The sequence below is a fragment of the Perna viridis genome, chromosome 15 (genome assembly GCF_037379345.1).
Source record: "Perna viridis isolate PV_CMFRI_1.1 ecotype Kerala chromosome 15, ASM3737934v1, whole genome shotgun sequence".
In the NCBI taxonomy this organism is placed as follows: Eukaryota; Metazoa; Mollusca; class Bivalvia; order Mytilida; family Mytilidae; genus Perna; species Perna viridis.
In genome coordinates, this window is record NC_142459.1 from 7,892,331 (window position 1) to 7,912,597 (window position 20,267).

Consider the following 20,267-nt stretch of genomic DNA (forward strand, 5'->3'; position numbering starts at 1 on the left):
ACGTCATCTATATAGCGGAAACTGAGATTAAAGGATCTGGCTAAACAATGTTCTCTCTTTTTAATCAGATCAACTATAAAGTCAGCCTCATAAGAGTGAATGAATATGTCAGGAATTAGAGGAGCACAATTTGTGCCCATTGGAATGCCGACCGTTTGTTGAAAAACGCGTAAACTACACTGGACAATTATGTTATCAATCCAGCATTTTGGACACATATTCTTTATTATATCTAAAAGATGATTTGGAATTTATTTTAAGAACTTTTTATATTCTTTTAAAATTTTTCGCTTGTGTCTTTTGTGAATCCACGTCTTAATGATATATTAATAAATGTGCAGTAATGAGTCGATATTGGTTTTATTTTCAGAGCTCTAGAATGGGATGCCTTCGATCGAATTCATTGGCTTAACTTTATGTTTCAAAACAATTATACCACGCCTTAATCATTAACTCAACCTGTGAATTCGTTGTTTAAGTATGTTTAACTCGTAAAAAGCGTAGTATATATAATACATGTACATGGAACAACACGATGTAAATCCATTTAAATCATGTCACCCACCATTCAGAGTCGTTCTTTATGGAACAATTTAAAAGGAAAAAAAAAGATGGGATAACCAGATTTTGTCACGTGATTCTAATATGCACCTATAAAATTCGAGCTACATTTTTAATATTCTTATGAGATCAATATTTTATGATGTTCATTTTGTATTCCGTGTTAAGTTCTTATAAATATCATGTAAATCTCGGTTCAGATAAATATTACTTGATATATGTTGCCTTACGTGATACTTCTCATAAAAAAAAAATAAAGGATGAATAAAATTACTCTAAACGTTGAGTTCGTTGAAATAATTATAATTATTCAATTATTGATTACAACATGTCAAGAAACTGACTTACAAACATTTTCAGTTGAACCAGGGAGAACATGCGAACGAGTGGACACAAGTATCAATGACGTCAGGTCATTTCTGATGTGTTCTGCTAAATGCCGGAAGTATGCATGTTGCACCGGAAGTTATAATCAATTAACGCGTCAGTGTTTAATAAGTACGTCATGCGGATCACTTATTGTAAAGGATAATCATTGGAGACAATTTCAAACACCACAAGGTTTGTTAATGAAACATTTTAAAACTATTTTTGTGACACTTTAACTAATAGATATTTATCCCATCCCATAATCAAGTCAAGTCCAAAATAAATCTGGCAAAACAGATTTTTCACCACAGGAGCAGCTGCTACCGCAACGGTCCTGACTTTCAAACGAAATTGGTTAAATCTACGTTTAAATGACTTCCTTTATATACGAATTGTATAGCATGCAAAATGTTATTTTTTGTTTTGTTTTGTTTTGTTTTGTTTTGTTTTTTTTTTTGGTATTTTTGTTTATGCCAAGTAACATTTGTCCGGGAAAAGTTTTAGCATGTACAGACAACACAACAATTTAATTGTAGAAAAACTTGCCGTTGTGTTGGTATGAGCGCTCAATTTTTTATACGACCTGGTGGTCCATTCGCCAATGTTAGACATTAATCCGTCTCCATGAATGGTGTGAAGCTAGTGCTCGAAACAAATTTTGAAAATACGTATATTTTTAAAGTTGTGACGAGACTCGAACATCTGTCTCCGCTTGTTTAAAGATTTACTTACCTTAGGCCATAGCTAGATCAATAGAACACCCCACGTAGCCCGAACCTCCTTATAAATTGAATTTTTTTTTTAAATATTGATTTTGAATATTTTTGTTAATACTGAGAAATACTCAAAAAATAGTTGTTAAGTTTCCTAAACACTCAAGCATAGAAGTTAGTTCAGTATGATAGAACACAACGGAAAATGATGCATGTATTTGCACATTGTTCTTGAGAAAAAAAATGGACCCCTACATTGAACAACTACCACCCTTTGTAAATCTTTTAATTCGCCAATTCTTTTGGACAAATTCTACATTTTTCTGCTTTTCAGCCAAGATTAATCCATGTATCCCAAACAATTGCCAAAATAATGGAACATGCAGCCAGTCAGAAGATAACCTAAACTATACTTGTGTATGTCCAAAGAATTACAATGGAAGAAACTGTGAGAGTAAGATCATATTATGACATCTTTTCGAGGCTGAAAACACTTCCTTTTCTGTGAATTTTAATTTCAAAGATAAGAATGTCTGGCATATTTAATATTAAGGACACTGTAAGAGTAATGAAGGGAACCAAGGTTACAGCGGAATACAAAAGAATGTAATCCAGGGACAGAGACCAGACATGGAAAACAGACATAAACAACAAAAAACATACAGTTACTAAAATCATACATACAAAGTAACAAAAGCAAATGAGAAACTCGGACTGGGAGCATGGACCAGGTGCACAGGTAGGGTAAGCGTCCTCTGCTTTTCTAGAAACACCCGCCGAGTTGCTCATAAAAAAGTCAAGTCCGGGGTAGACGAAAAAGAAAAGGAAAACTATGACACATTGAACAATTCAGTAAAAATAGTATAACTAACTAGACCTTTTGACCAAAAATACCGACAAAATGCGGAAAGAATTAAGTGAGTAATTGTGCTTGACGTGCAAGATCAATCAAGAAATATCCACAAACACATTCCTTCTTACAAATAATGTTTGAAATATAAAAAAAATATTAAAAATGCTTATACCATAAATGGAAGTACAAAATGTGATTTTTTATTAGAAATTTTAGGGAAAATAATCAAACCAAGACCTGAAATTCCCTCCCGTTTTTTTTAAACTTCTATATCGGAAAACTCCTCCGGTACATACATATGTATATACATGTATCTGGTGCCGGTTTTGATTTGTCGATTCCACCGTGTGACAAACCTTAATTTCAACTGAAGTCGAAAGTTTTAAGCCATAAAAAAGTACACTCTTTTCTATCATGGTTAGCTTGCAACTTGTGTTCCCTTTCAGTTTATGCACACACGTCAAAATGTCTTTTTTACGTGATAAATCTTTTACTCCAGCTTTTCACTGCGACGATCATGCATATGATGAATGTCAAAATGGAGGGAGTTGTTTTGAAGGTGTATGCTATTGTTCTGAAGGTTACACTGGAGACTTCTGTGAAAGTGAGTAAATGCAAACAGAAAAATAAACCACACATGGGGATCATATGATGGGCAACATATCATAATCATATAAGTCGGGCTTGACTTGATTGACATACGTACGTTTTAGTTTAAATATTGTAATTCAACTATCGTTTTCATTTTCTGTGAATTTTAATTTCAAAGATAAGAATGCCTGGCATATTTAATATTAGGGACACTGTAAGAGTAATGAAGGGAACCAAGGTTACAGCGGAATTCAAAAGAATGTAATCCAGGGACAAAAATAAACCACACATGGGGATCATATGATGGGCAACATATCATAATCATATAAATCGAGCTTGACGTGATTGACACACGTACGTTTCAGTTTAAATATTGTAATTCAACTATCTTTGCATGTTCTTTGTCATTAGAAATACACTATTTACTGTTATGGTTAGTGTGCATATCTTCTTTTTCAGTTTACAAACACGTGTGAAAATGTGTTGATATGTGTTTGCCTTTAACATATTAATGTTTCTTTTCCAGCTTTCAACTGCACAAGTGATGATGTATGTCTTCACGGAGGGACATGTTTTGAAGGTGTTTGTTATTGTGCTAAAGGTCACAGTGGAGACACCTGTGAAAGTGAGTAAATACAATGGCGGATCCAGAGGGGGTGCCTGGGGTTGGCATCTCTTGATTGTTGGAAAATTTGACATTTTTATGTTTAAAATTGACAAAAATGGATATATTGTTCAAAAAGTCTCTGGAACCGCCCATCGTGGTAAGCTTGCAACTAGTGTTCCTTTTCAGTTTACACACCCATGTCAAACTGTCTTTTTTTACATGATAAATCTTTTACTCCAGCCTTCCACTGCGACAATGATGATGAATGTCAAAACGGAGGGATATGTGTAGATAGTGTTTGTTATTGTGATAAAGGTTACACTGGAGACTTCTGTGAAAGTGAGTAAATAAAAACAGGAAAATTAACCACACATGAGAGAATAACCAAAGGAACCAAGGTTATAGTGTAATCAAAATAATGTATGCCAGTGACAAAGACCAGACATTGAAGAGTAATCAAAGGAACTTAGGTTATAGCGGTATTCAAAAGAATGTAATCCAGGAACAAAACCACATACACAACAAAGTACATGAAGTAATTAAAACCATACATACAAAGTAACAAGTGAAAATGGGCAACTCGGAATCCACTAAAAACGGAGCATGGACCAGGTTCACCGGTAGGGTAAGCGTCCTCTGCTTTTTTAGAAACACCCGCCGAGTTGCTCATAAAAAGTCAAGTCCGGGGTAGACGAAAGAGGCAAAGAAAATTAAATTGATAAGATTATACAAATTTGATATGATTTCTATATGAATAAAGCTTGTTATGATTAACAAATTTTTCAGTTTACATATTATAATTGAATAATCATTATTTAAAAATCTTGTGTTTAACTTTACATTACATTTTTGCAAGCATATGAGCAAGTCAATATTACATATGAGCATCATGAATTAATCAATAGTCAACTTACACTTTCAACACGGTTGTTTTAATACCATTTTTCATCCACTGCCTTATTCCTACAGAGATTGATACTTGATATTATGTTTATGTTTTGGTACAGTTCCTCCATTTTGTTAACACCAAATGCTGCATATTTCCCATACCATATTGTCCATTTCACATCTCTCATTGCCCAATCCGCCATGCTCCATTTTAAAGTATGTTTTCCTTTCATATTGAATATTGCTCCATACATACACGGATTACTTAAGTGTAAGTTGAATCAGACAAAATGGGAAAATAGGAAAAATGAGGTTTTCGGCAGAAATCTGCCCTTGAAATATATTAATTTTCAGTGTATTTTAATGAAAATATAAGTCAATTCTTATAAGTCGATTCTTACGGGGACTAACAAGATCTTGTATAAAAATCAATTTGCTTTTTGGTTTCATTTTTTTTTCAATCGATTGAGAAATATCATACAAGTACATTCCTGTTTTTCATTTCAGTTGATGATTGGTATTAATTATGACTTAACCTAAGTAGTTTTATCACTTAACCAAAACAAAATGATGTAGTGCTTGATTTTATACAGGAAATACTTGAACCGATCCGCGAAACGATTTGACTGATCGATTGCCGATGACCGGTGACCGAACCGATCGAAGTTTTGTTATGTAAAACAATGTAAGATCTGCTTGAAATAAAAGAAATGTTAAATAAAAGTATAAATTGATGTTTAAATCTATTACATTATGTAAATTTGACAAAGAAAACAACAAAAACCGTAAAATACATTGACAACTCTATGGTCATGTGATGCGATCACCGTTAAAAATGGATCGGTTGACGGGTCGATGACTGACCGGAAACTGATCGGTAATCGATGATCGATCGTAATTTTTGTTGCACAGATTGATTCAGGTACTGTAGCTTTTAGTCTCTGAAAATAACAATCACAATGCACGAGCATTACTCATTAAACATTTTATTGTATGCTATAATATTCTGCTTGAGGGGCGGGATCCACCGCTGAGTGTTAAAAAGGATGATACAAATTGGTGAATGGGGACAAGATTCGAGCGGAAATCAAAATAATTAAATCCAAGTATAAGCCAAAAAGGAAAAAAACAAACAAACACAACATAAAATAAATAAAATAACACGTACAAAGAAACAAAAGTAAATGGGCAACTCGGACTGCAATAAAATGTGGGAAAATTGGCCAGGTGCACTAGTAGGGACTAGTCTGCTTTTCTAGAAACATCCGTTTAGACAAAAAGTATTGAAATAAAGAAGATGCTTTTTACACAGAAGATTATTCTATACGATCTTTACTTATTTAAATTAATATCCTTCAAATAGCGCATGATATATAGTGATTATGGTATCCGTCCGATCATCCGTTACTTAATAAAATCAAGAACGATAACCCTTGCAAAGTCCCAATTTCATTTACAATCTGTATAATATTTATCTCAAAAGCACAACAAACAAATGACAAACTAAGGCCGGTTATGTGATCAGTAACTGTTTCTCAACAAGAAATAAAAATGAATTCGGTGGGTTTTCGACATATATGAATCACCTTCTGTCTGAATTTTATTAAGACGGCTACTTAAATCTCTACGTTTACCAGTTGTTGCATGCATAGCGTAAACATGCGAACATAATGACTTATTCATTTGCGGAGATTAATATTCACTGTTCCATTTCTTTTACATGCCATAAGTACATGAGTACTTAACCAATATTTTAACATTAATCAATAAATTTAAACGGAAATAGCTTCACAGTGTTCATTACACCATTAAAGTTTATTCCTTGTAGTCATTCCAACTAACGAAGAAGCGGAATGCTGGGTAATAAATCCGAAACTGTTTATCCTCTGTCGGCAAAGAAAATGAATCATTTTTATTAGAAAACACCGGACGTTAGTTTAAGTGGTGTGAGCATCAATTTTATATGACACTTCACCAACTTATTTAGTGATCTCATATTCAGATTTCTTACAGTTAGGCTTCTGGAACAGCATCATGTTGCTACAAAATTGAAGTCATTACTACAGACGTTTTATGGTCGCCATCATAAACTCGTGGATCGCTACGGTGTAGCCATCAGCACCATGAAAACTGATTTGTTCAACGTGTCAGTTTCCCTTTCCTCTTTCGTCTACCCCGGACTTGACATTTTTATTAGCAACTCGGCGGGTAGAAAAGCAGAGGACGCTTACTTCCGGTGCACCTGCTCTGTGTTCTCAGTTTTTTTAGTGGAGTTGCTCATTTACTTTTGTTACTTTGTATGTATTATTTTATTTACTTCATGTTCTATGTTGTGTTTTCCCTCGACTACAGTATTTTGATTTTCGCTAGAATCATGGTTCCCTTGATTACTCTTTTACAATTTACTCATTTGCATCTCCTCTCATCTCGTGTCAAAATGGCTTGCTAATAACTAACAAAATAAACCAATCATGACAAAATCCCCAAATTTCAAATTTAATAATTTTGTGATTTGTCCTGTCAAGTTTATTCAAATACACTTATACTTGTAAACTAAAAGTTAAGTCCATGATTAAATACAAAGTTAACAATTTACTTACATGATCTTAAAATTGTATATCTGAATCAATAAATATTTGAATACTTTTTTGAATATATTTTTGTGCCAGTCCCAAGCTGGGGATTTCTTGCCTCTATACGCATTGCTTCGTTTTCATTTTAAGTTTATTTTTATGTTGCTGAAGTATATTTTTTTTTCTTGCTGAACCTGTATATAATGTTGTTTTGGGGCCAGCGCTGCAGCCTGTCCTGTGGTGTGAGGGTTTCCTTTTCATTTCTTTAAGACCCATGGGTGGCCATTTTTGAACCCGGTGAGACCAGGCAAATCCTTTAGTGTGGGAAGCACAGAGTTATCTCCCTTTATTTTACGTTTTCCAGTGCAGCCAATGTTAATCATATTTTTCCTACCATTTCAGTAATTGCAAACCAACAATCATATTTTAGAAAACACGAGTTTATGATCTATAAAGGATGAACATTTATTGAAAACATAATGATGCATACGCCACCACCCATTGTCTGTGTCTTCGATATACGTCCTCTATATTTGTTCAGTCAAATACTTAAAAAGAATATTTATATAAAGAGGGGCCGGCCCCGTCATGAAAACCGTCCGCCCGGAACAAATCGTGTCCAGCCTTGAACTTTTTTTTGTCTTCTAGTGTAGGCTTCTCATATTTTGCATGATGATAGATCACCTCAGGATAATGTGTTGCTAAACATATTTTGTGACCTTTGACCTTGAACTAAGACCTCAAGGTCAAATCACTGATTTTTAGCGTACAGTCATTCGTGTCCAGGCTGTACCCTGTTTTGTCTTTTGATGTATGCTCATGATATTAGGCATGATGGTAAATCAGCTAATTATAAGTCGATGAGTCAGTGCTGTTATTTTTGCATAACTGTTTTGTGTGGGCTGTAATAAGTTTTGCGTGATGATTTGAATATTTTGTGCATGGCTGTACATAATTGTTACCACTGCAGGGCTCCAAGAGATGAATTCCATCTCAATGATATCTAGTTTACGAATGAAAAGAGGTAGTAAATTTGACACACAACTTTTCATATATGTTATCCCAGCAGAGAAGTTGGTCAAATTCCGGACGATCGAACAATATGTAGCATCGCATCAAATCTAAGGTTTTTTTATCATTTAAGGAGGTAGACCTAGGGTAAGGGACACAACTCTTACAAATCATTGGAACGTTTGTGTTTAGCATTTTACTTCAATCTCATGTAAACATCAAAGTAACCTGGATTAAATTCATTCTGTTTCAAATGAAAACTTGATAGGCTTTGGATACGATACAAACATATCAATGATTTCAAGAGTTATGTCCCCTACCCTAGGTCTACCTCTTTAAACACACATAAAAGCAAGTTTAAATAGGAATGTCTTGTTTTGGTCTCATGTAAGTCAAAACACTGCTTAGATCTTGTATTCCATTGTATAGCATACAATAAAGGCACCGAAATATATGTTTCATTAAAATTTTAATTGCAACATACGAATAGCTGAATAAGTAAAAGTATGGACGGATACTGAATAACAATAAATATATAACTACATATATCACATTTCTTATTTCTATCACAATAATGTGTAAATACAATATGCGTTAAAACTACATAATCTAAAATTTGAAATATTGAAGGACGATCTATTTGGAAAAGTGAAAGAGCAAATTCAACGAGTTCAGTCTCCAAGCATTCTCGCCAAGAGTAACAATATATTGATTATTCACGAGTGGAATAATTTTCTGGTTTTTATTTTAATAAATGTTGAAATTTTATGATCAGCGGATTAATATTCGAATCATCAGTGACGTCAAATAAAGGTAACGACACCCGATATGTGACGTTTTGGCGGGAGAAAGCCCGGAAGTGAAATTAGTTTACAGAACTGATTTCACATGGAAAAGTATCGATATTCATTGTGCACGTAATATTTGAAAACTCACCGCTACTCATAATATCTAAAAGAAATACAAAGTAGCGTAAGGAAATGTGGAATGTAAACAAAACGACCACGCTCCCATGTAAGGAGAAAAAATACTCCCTTTTTATCAAGTAGCAGTCTTCAGGAAAATCCGACAGAGGATGATTCGTTCATGTCAAAAACCCACCGCACTCACTTTTACTTCTTGTTCAGGAAACATTGTTTCTGATTACATTATCAGCCTTACTTTTTCATTGACATGTATAGGGTGTACATGAAATTTGTACTTTGCAAGAGTTATCGTCCTTTATTTGGTTTGATTTAGTTGATTTTAGTAGAAGATGAATGTATGTTTTTCTCAAAAGTGTAGATCTGAATCCGGAAATGATTATTGTATTGTAAAACTATAGAAATATAGCATATGCAGCCTGAAAAACCATCGTTTGCATGTTCGGTGAGTTTTTCTACACCATGAATCACTTTATCATTGGCAGTGTCTGAATTTTATAAGGACTGGTACTTAAATTGAAAGTTTTTAACCGACACAAATAATATATCTCAATAAAATGGAAAGTATCATTATCAACCAAGAAATTCTTTTTTTTCTCGTCATAGAAAGTTTACGCGGAACATAGAAACTAATAACGTTTCACAACTCAGAATGCTGCACAGTAGACACTTATGTAATCATAAGCACGTTGAACTAACTGTACTAAGAAAAAGTTTGATTTGAGTAAAAACTACATTAATCTTGAGTGCTATTATAAACTAAACAACACAAGAACATGCGTTTTCAACAACAGATATGGTCATATTTCCGATAAATCTATATCACTTTTAAAGTAAATAACAACATGGTAATTGCACCGACAAATAGGAATAAAACAAGCTCCACACAGCGGAAGTCGTTCGTTTTGCCTCTTACTAACCGCTGAAGACAAGCCGTTGGAAATTCTTGGACATTATTCAAATCAAACATCGTTTGACAATAGAATAGCGTTGAGAAAATCATTTACTTTTTCCCGACTTAGGAAGATTCTTGCCTTTTCAGGGAGGGCTGACAGCAGCGTCTATACTGTGAGGTTGAAACGTCAGACGCTGTTTCGGAGCTTGGGAATTAAAGTTAATATTTTTCATTAGCAGAATACATCCTTGTGAAAAGTCTGTTTACTATATACATTCATTATGGTAAGGGACACAACACTTACAAATCATTAGAAAATGTGTATTCAGCATTTTACACCAATCTAATGTAAACATCAAAGTAACTTGGACTGATTTCATTCTGTTTCAAATGAAAGCTTGATAAGCTTTGATGAAAGTGAATATGATACAAACATACCACTGATTTTAAGAGTTATGTCCCTTACCCTATGTCTACCTCCTTAGACAACATTTACAATGCATTCCATTGCACACAATGTATTTTTATCACTTTCAAAAAATATGAAATACCCGGTAATAGTGGTTACATTTGTTATACACAAAAGGACACTATTGAATACGTTGCATTCTAAACTCTCTGTTTTTTTTCTGTATTTCATCTGTAAGGTCATCTCTTCCACATTTTAGTAGAGCCCCGCTCAACGTTGAAACCTGTCAAAAGGTACATGGATCATCGTAATGTCGACAAATATTTCAACATAAATTTCATTTTTTTCTCAATGTTAAGTTTTTGTTACTTTACAAAAAATCATCTTAACTGGGCTTATAAGGAACCTGAATTTGTAGAGTGTTGTATTGCGGAAGGTCCTCAGATCTTAGGACCTTAGAAACACTGAGAGCTTGATTTCAGTCTGATGTCAAAAGTTTTAACACCAAGTGTAATATAAAGCAAGGATCGTATCTTTGACAACATTTAATGTTAATAGCTCGCGTCTTGAAGATTTGTTAAATTATAAAAAAATATATCCTAATTGATGTAAAACTGAGAAAAGGCATAATAATTTTAAACAAAATATAGTAATATGTCCACTTTGGCACTATAACAGGTTACAACAGCTTCATGTTATGATTATCACTACATTTTTGTTCGGTAAATGATTTTTTAGCTTAAGGAGGTAGAACTAGGGTAAGGATATAACTCATGAAATCAGTGATATGTTTATATCTTATTCAATATCACCTAAGCTTGCCAAACATTTATTTGAATGAAATCAATCTAAGTTACTTGGATGATTTCATGAGATTCGAGTAAAATTGTTTAAACAGGCGTACCAATGGTTTGTAAGAGTTATGTCCCTTAACCAAAGTCTACCTCCGTAATTTGGGCCTTTTTTACTTAGCATTTATGTTCATTTCCATCAGCATATCAAGATATACCTTGTCAACTGCTTTCGGCATCTTTTTCAACCAACTCATAAGCATTTCGTAGCGAGCGTCCTCTTCCGTTCCATCACAGATTTGTGTATTACGTAATATTGCCTGTATCCTTGCCCGGCTAACGTTGAGGTTTTGTGCAACTTTCTTCCATTCATCGCCCATTTGTTCCGCAAGAAATCGCATGAGGTTTTCATTGATTGGATCTGTTTCATTGACAATGATCACTGGCGCTTTCACTGGTACTGGTGAAGATTCTAGGTTATACTGAAGAGGAAATTTAAGAATTGATAACTACACCGTGCCTAACCGTTAATAACAGCATGGAGAGTTTTTACCTAGAAACAGGAAGTGCACACAGTTCCGATGCACCCGAATTCACCACGGGTTTTAGTATGCTTCGTGTTAAAAATTTTTATGTATCTACATTTAAGTTCATCTGTATCGTGTGATTTATTTTTTCGGTGTTTTCGTCTAAACCGAACCCTTTAGAAGATCCAAAACCTCTCTAAGTCGGACACTTTTAAAAGTACATTTTCCCAATTTAAATGCATTTTGAACCTTGGAGAACCGAATATATACCTGTCTAAACCGAACCACTTTCAAATTCAAAGGAGGTTAAAATAGGTTTCACTTGTCAATGTATTATCGGTGTTCTGTTAGTAACATGTGAAACGCTGTCCATTTAAAGATCAGGCAGGTCCTATGATATGAGTGGTACATGGTAAATTTTATTCCATTGATTTTTTTTTCTTCAAATGTAATGTATCAATCACTTGAATCACAAAAAAGTATATTACAACCAAGCATTGCACATTTACTTCAAGGCGTTGAAAAAGGTACGATGGCTGAAAGGGGCGAAACAAAATAAGTAAACGGTTGTCCATTTTTTTTAAAAACTCAGCGTACTGATGGGGGGATATTTTGAAAACAAAATTGTTCATATACCACCCATTGCTTGGTTTTTGCATGGACTCCCTCTTATCTGATCTTAACTGTTGTGTTTTTACTGGAGTAAGATCAGTTCTAATCTTAGAGAAGTATTTGTTTGATACAACCTTTATAATATGTTACTTTATCTATTCTTTTTAATTGGGGACATAATGGCAGTGTCTTCGTCACATAACACTCACTCATATTTAAATTGAAAATAGTAAGAAGTTATGGAGGTGGAGCTAGGGTAAGGGACATAACTCTTGAAATCAGTGATACGTTTGTATCATATTTAATTTCATCAAAGCCTATCAAGCTTTCATTTGAAACAGAATGAAATCAATCCAAGTAACGTTGATGCTTACATGAGACTGATATCAAATGCTGAATACAAACGATTTGTAAGAGTTGTGTCCCTTACACTAGGTCTACCTCCTTAAATTAGTTTCAGTTGTTTTATACAAAAGATCTTTTCAGAGTATTTTCCTTCCGTAGTAATGTCTGAATATTTGATGTATATAAAGAATTATTTTCACAAGACTGAAGATGATTGGCACTTCTCGAATTGAACAAATTTGAATTATAATAGTTTCGATAAAAAGTAAAAGAGTAATCAAAGCAACCGATCAAAACCGAATATATGCATTGTTGTAAGAGCATACTTTTTGTGTATGTTGACCAAAATTAGTCAAAACTAGATATCATTGAGATGGGAGCCATCTCTGTGGGCCCCGCTGTCAATAACATTCGGTAAATAAGCTGATAAGAAGCATTATTTGAAGTTATTATCACAAACACTCTATGGTGTTGGTTAATATACATGTCAAGTATAAACTTTGAAATCATAATGGTTCTTAAAATATAGAGGGGACACGATCTTTACACAGGACATGGGGTTTTCAACTGAAACAAAAGTTTTTGACCTTGACCTTTGACCCAAGAAGTTGTACATACATTATGACACACCCTCTGGTGTTGGTTAATATACATGTCAAGTATAAACTTTGAAATGATAACGGTTCTCTAGATATAGAACGGACACGAATTTGTTACGGACGGACGGACATACTGATCACTATAGGGAGACCCGCCTAAGGCGGGGCCCTAATAGGGTTGAGAATGTGTACTGTTAAATTCTACAAGTGTCTGAATGTTGTTTACACGTGTAAATAATTCGCCTACATGCTGTCATTTAGCAGAAAATCAAGGGAACCAGGGTTCTAGCGGAAATCAAAAGAATGTAATCCTGGTACAAAGACCAGACATGGAAAACTGACACACACAACAAGGTACATAAAAAAACAAAAATAATAAGCACAAAGTAAAAAAAGGTAAATGAGCAACTCGACTCAACTTAAAAAAAGGCTTAGAATGACAGAACTTTACACAAAAAACTTCTTTTCAGATTTCGAATAAGAGAGGGCAAGATGCCACTAAGGTATACTTTTACAATCGACTATGCAAAGAGATACTACAACATTTGTAATATAAATGGAAAGATAAATTGTAGCTATTACCTTGGGAATGTTAATTGGAATATCACAAAGATGCTGCTTTGTTTTTTCCACCACCGCGGTGTTAGCACTATCGTCTTGTCGTTTAGTCTTCTTGTCCTTAGCGTCACAATAGCACCTGAATACCTGAATTACTCCGCGATACACCCGGAAGTTCTTTTGTAAGTATTTGTCCACTTCCGACAGATATAGTTCCAATTCAGAATTCATATTTGAATTGTAAACAAACAATGGCGGTTTATTTGAAGTGTCACAAACATTGCCTTTAAAAGCGATTTCTATGTGGTCTCCTTCGTTAAGGTTTATGATGGGGCTAGGATCCGGTCCTTCTACGTAGCCTTTTGAAGCCAAGTCTTTTGTCAACTTTGACGATTTGCTTGCTGGAACGACATTGATAATTGTGTCATAGGGATCGTCATTCCTGAAAGTAAATACAGATATTATAGTTCTTACTGGCCTGAAGCACTTGTTTGTCAAACATTTGTTTTCTATGACCAAACGTGATATTTGTCAAGAGTGTTTATCACGTTTATTTGTTTTTTTTTTAATGGTGAACACAAAAATCTTCGTATATACAAAATGTAATCAAGGGATTTTTGTTAAGTATTTCAACAACAGCTTTTGGGTGCAATACACAGCTTTACAATGTCGAATGAAAGAGTAATCAAGGAAACCAAGATTCTAGTGGAAAACTAAAGAATGCAACCCTGGGATAAAGACTAGACAAGGGAAACACAACAAAAACACGAAATATCCCAAAAAGAAAGACGAACAAAATACAAAAGTAAATGCCCAACTTGGAATCAAGAAAAGACGGAGCATGGACCAGGTGAACCGGTTGGGTAAGCGTCCTCTACTTTTCTAGAAACACAATTCCCAAAATTCCAGCAATAACCCTTACATGTATATTGTTTCAGAGCGATCGGTATTTTTTTAGGAAGATTTACGTTGCATGTCTTATTTTGATAATTGAATATGCATCACTCGTCAGAATATAGATGAAATATTGCTGCTCGGACGTTAAACCCCAACAAGCAATCAATCAACGAACGATCATCCGAAGTTTAAAAACCTTCATGTAAACCCCACCCTATCAACTTAATGACCTTTACCCACACGTAGAGTATATTAAGCAATGATTGAGACTTCAAAGACTTTTCAACACGAATCTCTACTTTCACATACAAATATTGAGATTAGTAGGTCATCATATCTACAAAGTCCTTAACAACGTTCAACCATTTTGATAAATCCTTGTAAACATGTATTGAGAGATTACCACTGGAACAAGGAAGTTAAAAGTATAAAACGGATGACCTCAAAATAGGAGTGTAAGTCAAAAGAAGTTATGGTCATGTGGGTAACTTCCCAAAAATAGAGGCATGCACATGAAAGGCCATTAATACAAGTTACATTTAAACTGTGACTAGAAATATTTGTTTAAAATGAGGCGCATGTTCTGAAAATGTCCAAACATGGTTAATTTAGTCTTGTCTCAAATTCATACAGTAGAATAGCAAAATACAATGTAATGAAGTGCATAAAAACAATTTAGTAAGGAGCTTATAGTGCTTGCAATGCACAGAAAATAAAGGCAGATGAAAACGCATGGATCAATGAGTTCAGAACAGCTATTTAAAAGGGGAGGATTGTGATCAAGCCAAAGTACTTTAACCAAGTAGCATTTTTTTTCTCTTGTCCCAAGTCAGGAATTTTTTTGTCTATGTGTCTGGTCAAGTTTTCACTTTCAGTTTACTTTTATGTTGATGGAGTATATAGGGCTACCATTTCGCTGTGTCAGTGTATCATGTTGTTTCAGGAGCAACTGCAACCTCCCCGTCGTTCAATGAACCCCCAAGGGTGACTTTGAGCCGATATTTTTATCCCCCTGGAGTTTTCTCTTGAAATATTCACCGTATCCATTCTCTTATATTTAAGTATCATTTAGTGGACTGGTTATGGTCAACTTCTCAAAATGATCCCTTTTATTTTTGTCTCCATTTCTTAAATTATTACCTTAGCCGTCATCGTTTAATGGTTATTTTGGGTTTTGCCTTTTAATTTTCGTATTATCCTCACCCCTTTCAGAAAATCTAAAATTTCTCAGAAAATTGTAATACTTGTTAATTTTACCTTTGTTTGACAATAACTTGTGCAAATCTTTGAACAAGGAACTCTGATATGATTTGCGCCATTGGAGGTACTGTGTCTTCAGCTGTGTTTGTTCGGGTACGTAGCACCATAAAACTAAAGAGGAAACATGTAATTTTGGTAAAACAAATAAGCACATTAAAGAAGTTATAGATAAGGTTCAATTACTTACATGTACCAGAGGATACAGTGAAGGTCAGAATAAAAACGAAAATCTTGTGCAGCAATATACATGTATAAGTTCTTCTACCTTAAAAAATGTGTACACGATGAAACGCAAAGGGGGACAATATATTTATATCAAAAAAACCTTTTCTGTAGCTGTTCGAAGGTAGTTCTGGAATCTTTTGGAAAAGATTTCATATAAAATACACGAGAAGACTCGATTCGCACGAATTTCACATGAAACCTGTCAACTCGGTTGAAAATCATGTGATAATCATGCAAAAATAATTTTGCCTGCGTAGGAGTATAAAATTATTTTATAGACATTAATAAATGTAATAAAAGAAGTGCAAACTCTAAGGCTTTATTGATATCAAACTGTAGTACTATAGTACAATTGCGTAAGGTTTTCCATATTGGCTGAGATATTGGTCCGAGGCTAGCCATATTGGATTTCGGCTACGCCTGACCCCAATATGGCTAGTCTCGGACCAATAACTCGGTCAATATAGAAAACATTATGTAATAACACCATAGTCTATGTTTGTCCCTAGAAATAAGGACTATAATATGTATTCTATTAACTTTAAGACTGTATTAAACGCAGAGCCATGGTCAATTTATTCAAAATCAAAAAGGTTTATTGGTACCAAACTATAGTACAAGTCTAATTTGTCTGCTATGTATTAGGAATATTATATTTATATCTACGAAGACTGTGTTACACGCATAGTCTCGACCAGGCATTCATTTCACAAAAAATCGTAAGCGTAAAGGTGATCGTAAGTAATGACGTCATAACAGAAAATAGCATTGTTACGTCATAACTTGCGATCAATTTTACACTTACGACTTTTTGTGAAACGTTTCAAAAGGTTCATCAATATAATTTTACACTTTTTGTGAAACTGACGCCAGATTACTCACGTTTCAAAAGGTTCAATATCAAAGTGCAGTAAATTTGTATTAAAGGCAGAGTCACGGTCAGTTAACTTCCGTTTCAAAAGGTTTATCGAATTTAAACTAAGGTACATGTATGTCTACTTTGTCTGGTAGCCGTATGTATTAGGAATATATTTATTATCTACGAAGATTTTACTCACGTTTCAAAAGGTTTATCGATATCAAACTGTAGTAAGTCCAGTTTTGTCTGTTGAATATCGACGTCGTCGTGAACTGTCCATTTACCATTGTTGGACATAGTAAGGAAGAAAAGCTGATCGTTCTCATCATCTGAAAGTATTGAAAAAATTGTAGTGAAACCTTCAATTATCACCTATCCATTGTAAACAAAAAAAAGAACTATGCATTCATTATATATACCTAGATGTTGAAAGTCTGTCCTCCTGAAAAAAAACCCAAACAAAATGTGTTTACGGCGAGTTTTATTTACTGTAGTACATTCATTGATTCTGAGGCTTGACCTACGACTTTATATTAGATATTGATAGAGGACTACATTTTCTTCCAACTACATGTTTACTATAGTTTCCTTGGTGATTTTAGATAGTAAAAGAATGGTCAACACTAACATCAGCTTAATAGGACCCCTCTGGAAGAGTAAATAAATATAAGGTACTAATTAGAATGGTAACTGTTGTTAAGAAGTTTTTTTTTGCAAAAACCAAGAATGCATTCCTTTTGTCTTTATAAACAATATAGTTTCTAACATTAATGCAGATTAAAGATCAGGTTTATTTTTCACCCGTTCGAGAAATTAAAGCCTTTTTCACGAGTGGAGCGTAGCGGAAAAAGTGAAAAGACTAAGAATTTATCTAACGTAAAAAGATCTTTGATCTGCAACGAGTAAAAGTACCTTTTTCTTCAATGAAAACAATTTTGTTCGCTTGTTCTAAACAGCGCCACCAGTAATAGTGACGTCAAATTTCCTCTTGCCTTTGTTTTGAATAGGTCTATGACGTGCCACTTTTAAGACGTTTCATTGGTTAAGAAAACGCACGTGACCTCGTCTTACACGGGTCGTCTCTATTCACAAAACGTCTTTCCAGAATATAACTTGAAATCTTCATTATGATAGTTTTTTTCTCGATTTCATTGTGCCAACTCAAGCGATGAAGAGGGTTAATATTATTGCCAGTACTACATACCATCGTTGTGGGCATAATCTCCCATATACCACTTTGCCTGGACTTTCTTCTCTTGTTCTTCCTCTAAAGCCTCTTGTTGCTGTTGTTGATACTTTCTTCTTTTTTCTTCCATCAATCTTCTTTTTTCTTCTTCCTCACTATACGTAACAATGACCGGTTTAGTCTGTTTCATCTTTTCTTCTTTCAGTTTTCTCATTTGTGCGATTTTTCTTGCTTTTGCAGGGTTAGGAGGGCAAGGAATTGTCATCTACATTTAAAAATGGAAAACATTAACTTCTATTTGAAACACGATAAATATCAGTCGACAAGTATATAATCAACTCTGAAATATAATATGATGAAGGTGAAACCTTTGAACGCTCCCGAAGAAACATTAATTAAAAACAACTTTGATAATTCTTGTCAGGTCTGATTTGATACTTTATACTTATAACCTTCAAATATGATAAATTTTGTAATGATATATGTCCTAAAGCATTATACTAATTGGCATGGTCTGATATGTCTATTGGACGAAATGTCCGGCATTCATAAGGAATTATTGGTTGTCATGGTCCGAAATGTCTTTGGGTCGAATTATCCGGCACGGGTAAACATAATACTTCTTATACTTGCGAAACGTCTTAAAATATTTGTCTTATTCGATTTAGTTTTGCTTCATTCTGTTTCGATTTGTATCGTTTAATTATGTTTTTATTACGATTTGATTCATTTGATTGAACTGTTTCGTCTCGATTCTTTCTTTTATCAGTTATTTTCGTTTCGTTTTCGTTTCGCAATTTTTATGACCCGAGATTATGAGTAACATTGATTACGCTATTTTCGTAAACATCTGGGCGCCATAGTGCAGATTATTTTGGCCAACCCTATCTTGGAAAAGCTATGATTCGATTTGTATTTAATTATCGAAACCAGCGAATACTTTCCGAGACTGGGTTGGCTCTCAATCGAATATATATAAAAATACGCAAATGAAGCTGCCATTAAGCTGTTTTTCAGCTCCTGAAAATGAAGGTACAAACCGGATATTGATATTATTTCTTGCCATAAGTATACAGAACTAAGTTGATAATACAACCATAAACGCTCCCATATTGAAAGATCTCAAAAAGATCCACCGCTTTTCCCACAATATAAAAGGAGGACAAAGTCAATTTGAATTTAACCTTTGACCTGAGAATAACTGAGAGCCCGGTTTCAGCCTGTCAGGAAGTCAACCTATAATGTCATGGTAATATAAAGCAAGGATCTTCTTTAGTTTGGTATCTTTAACAATTAAATGCTTATAACACAGTCCAAAAGGTCTTGTCAAATTCCATGATTAACAGAATTATATGTAATATGTAAACGACCGAGAAATGATAAATATTCTTATTAAATAAACATTCAAATGATTCAGATTCCCAAGCCCTTTTACAGTACGTACCGTAACCGGTTTACTCATTCCACCGCCGTCCCATTTGATTTTGATGATCGGACTGGATGTCAGTATGTGTTTACACTCTAATCTCTTTTGCTGTAGTTCATGGACAGTGGCAGAGTCTACTGGCTGTACCTAGAAATTAAACGAAGCAGGTGTAACCTGGAGTGCTCATTGGAAAATAAGTTTCGGGTATGGTAACAGATGCCAATTTTCTTGGTTTAGGGGAAAATGCTCAGTTCGTGGATTCTTGAATTCGTTGATTTGACCACTCTATCATACAAATGAATGGAAATTTTCCTTTTCGTTTGGAACAAAATTTCGTGGATTACCAAACCCACAAAATCCACGAAAATTGGTACCCAACGAACAATAATACTCTCACAGTAATTTAGATATTTCAGTGTAAACTTCCTTTGCAGGCAGGCGCGTAGCTGAGGCCATATTGAAGTGTAGGCAAAATTACGACGGGGTTCGGGGCCGCTTAAGGCCCCCAGCAGGTCCAGGACATCGTTGACGCTCCGTCCATACAAAAATATCGTATAGTAAATTTTGATTTATTGACATTGATACTTCA

At 34.4% G+C, this 20,267-nt stretch overlaps 2 protein-coding genes across 5 annotated transcripts in view; one reads left to right on the top strand and one right to left on the bottom strand.

Annotated features, from left to right (window-relative positions):
* The first annotated feature begins 821 nt into the window (after positions 1 to 821).
* LOC148596787 (uncharacterized) lies at positions 822 to 5,499 on the top strand. Its single transcript, XM_088564323.1, has 6 exons — positions 822 to 1,122; positions 1,978 to 2,097; positions 2,996 to 3,100; positions 3,614 to 3,712; positions 3,935 to 4,033; positions 5,090 to 5,499. The coding sequence occupies exons 1-6, from the start codon at positions 822 to 824 to the stop codon at positions 5,104 to 5,106; spliced, it is 741 nt and encodes a 246-aa protein (XP_088420449.1). The 3' UTR covers positions 5,107 to 5,499.
* Positions 5,500 to 8,618: 3,119 nt separating this feature from the next.
* Positions 8,619 to 20,267, bottom strand: part of LOC148596788 (death domain-containing protein 1-like) — a 49,032-nt gene continuing 37,383 nt past the window's right edge. For all 4 annotated transcript variants that reach the window (XM_088564487.1, XM_088564483.1, XM_088564485.1 and 1 more), the window contains 7 exons: positions 19,697 to 19,825; positions 18,271 to 18,517; positions 17,266 to 17,395; positions 15,980 to 16,093; positions 13,850 to 14,267; positions 11,403 to 11,666; positions 8,619 to 10,676 (listed from right to left, as the gene is read on the bottom strand). In XM_088564487.1, coding sequence (XP_088420613.1) covers positions 10,575 to 10,676; positions 11,403 to 11,666; positions 13,850 to 14,267; positions 15,980 to 16,093; positions 17,266 to 17,395; positions 18,271 to 18,517; positions 19,697 to 19,825 — 1,404 coding nt within the window. In that variant the 3' untranslated portion in view covers positions 8,619 to 10,574. The remainder of the gene's footprint in view (positions 10,677 to 11,402; positions 11,667 to 13,849; positions 14,268 to 15,979; positions 16,094 to 17,265; positions 17,396 to 18,270; positions 18,518 to 19,696; positions 19,826 to 20,267) is intronic.

Excerpts from the sequence above, each read along its gene's own strand:
- LOC148596787 (XM_088564323.1), top strand. The coding sequence starts at position 822 with ATGAATAAAATTACTCTAAACGTTGAGTTCGTTGAAATAATTATAATT. Across the intron at positions 1,123-1,977 it reads ACAATTTCAAACACCACAAG|CCAAGATTAATCCATGTATC; the intron begins GTTTGTTAATGA and ends TCTGCTTTTCAG. Across the intron at positions 3,101-3,613 it reads CACTGGAGACTTCTGTGAAA|CTTTCAACTGCACAAGTGAT; the intron begins GTGAGTAAATGC and ends TTTCTTTTCCAG.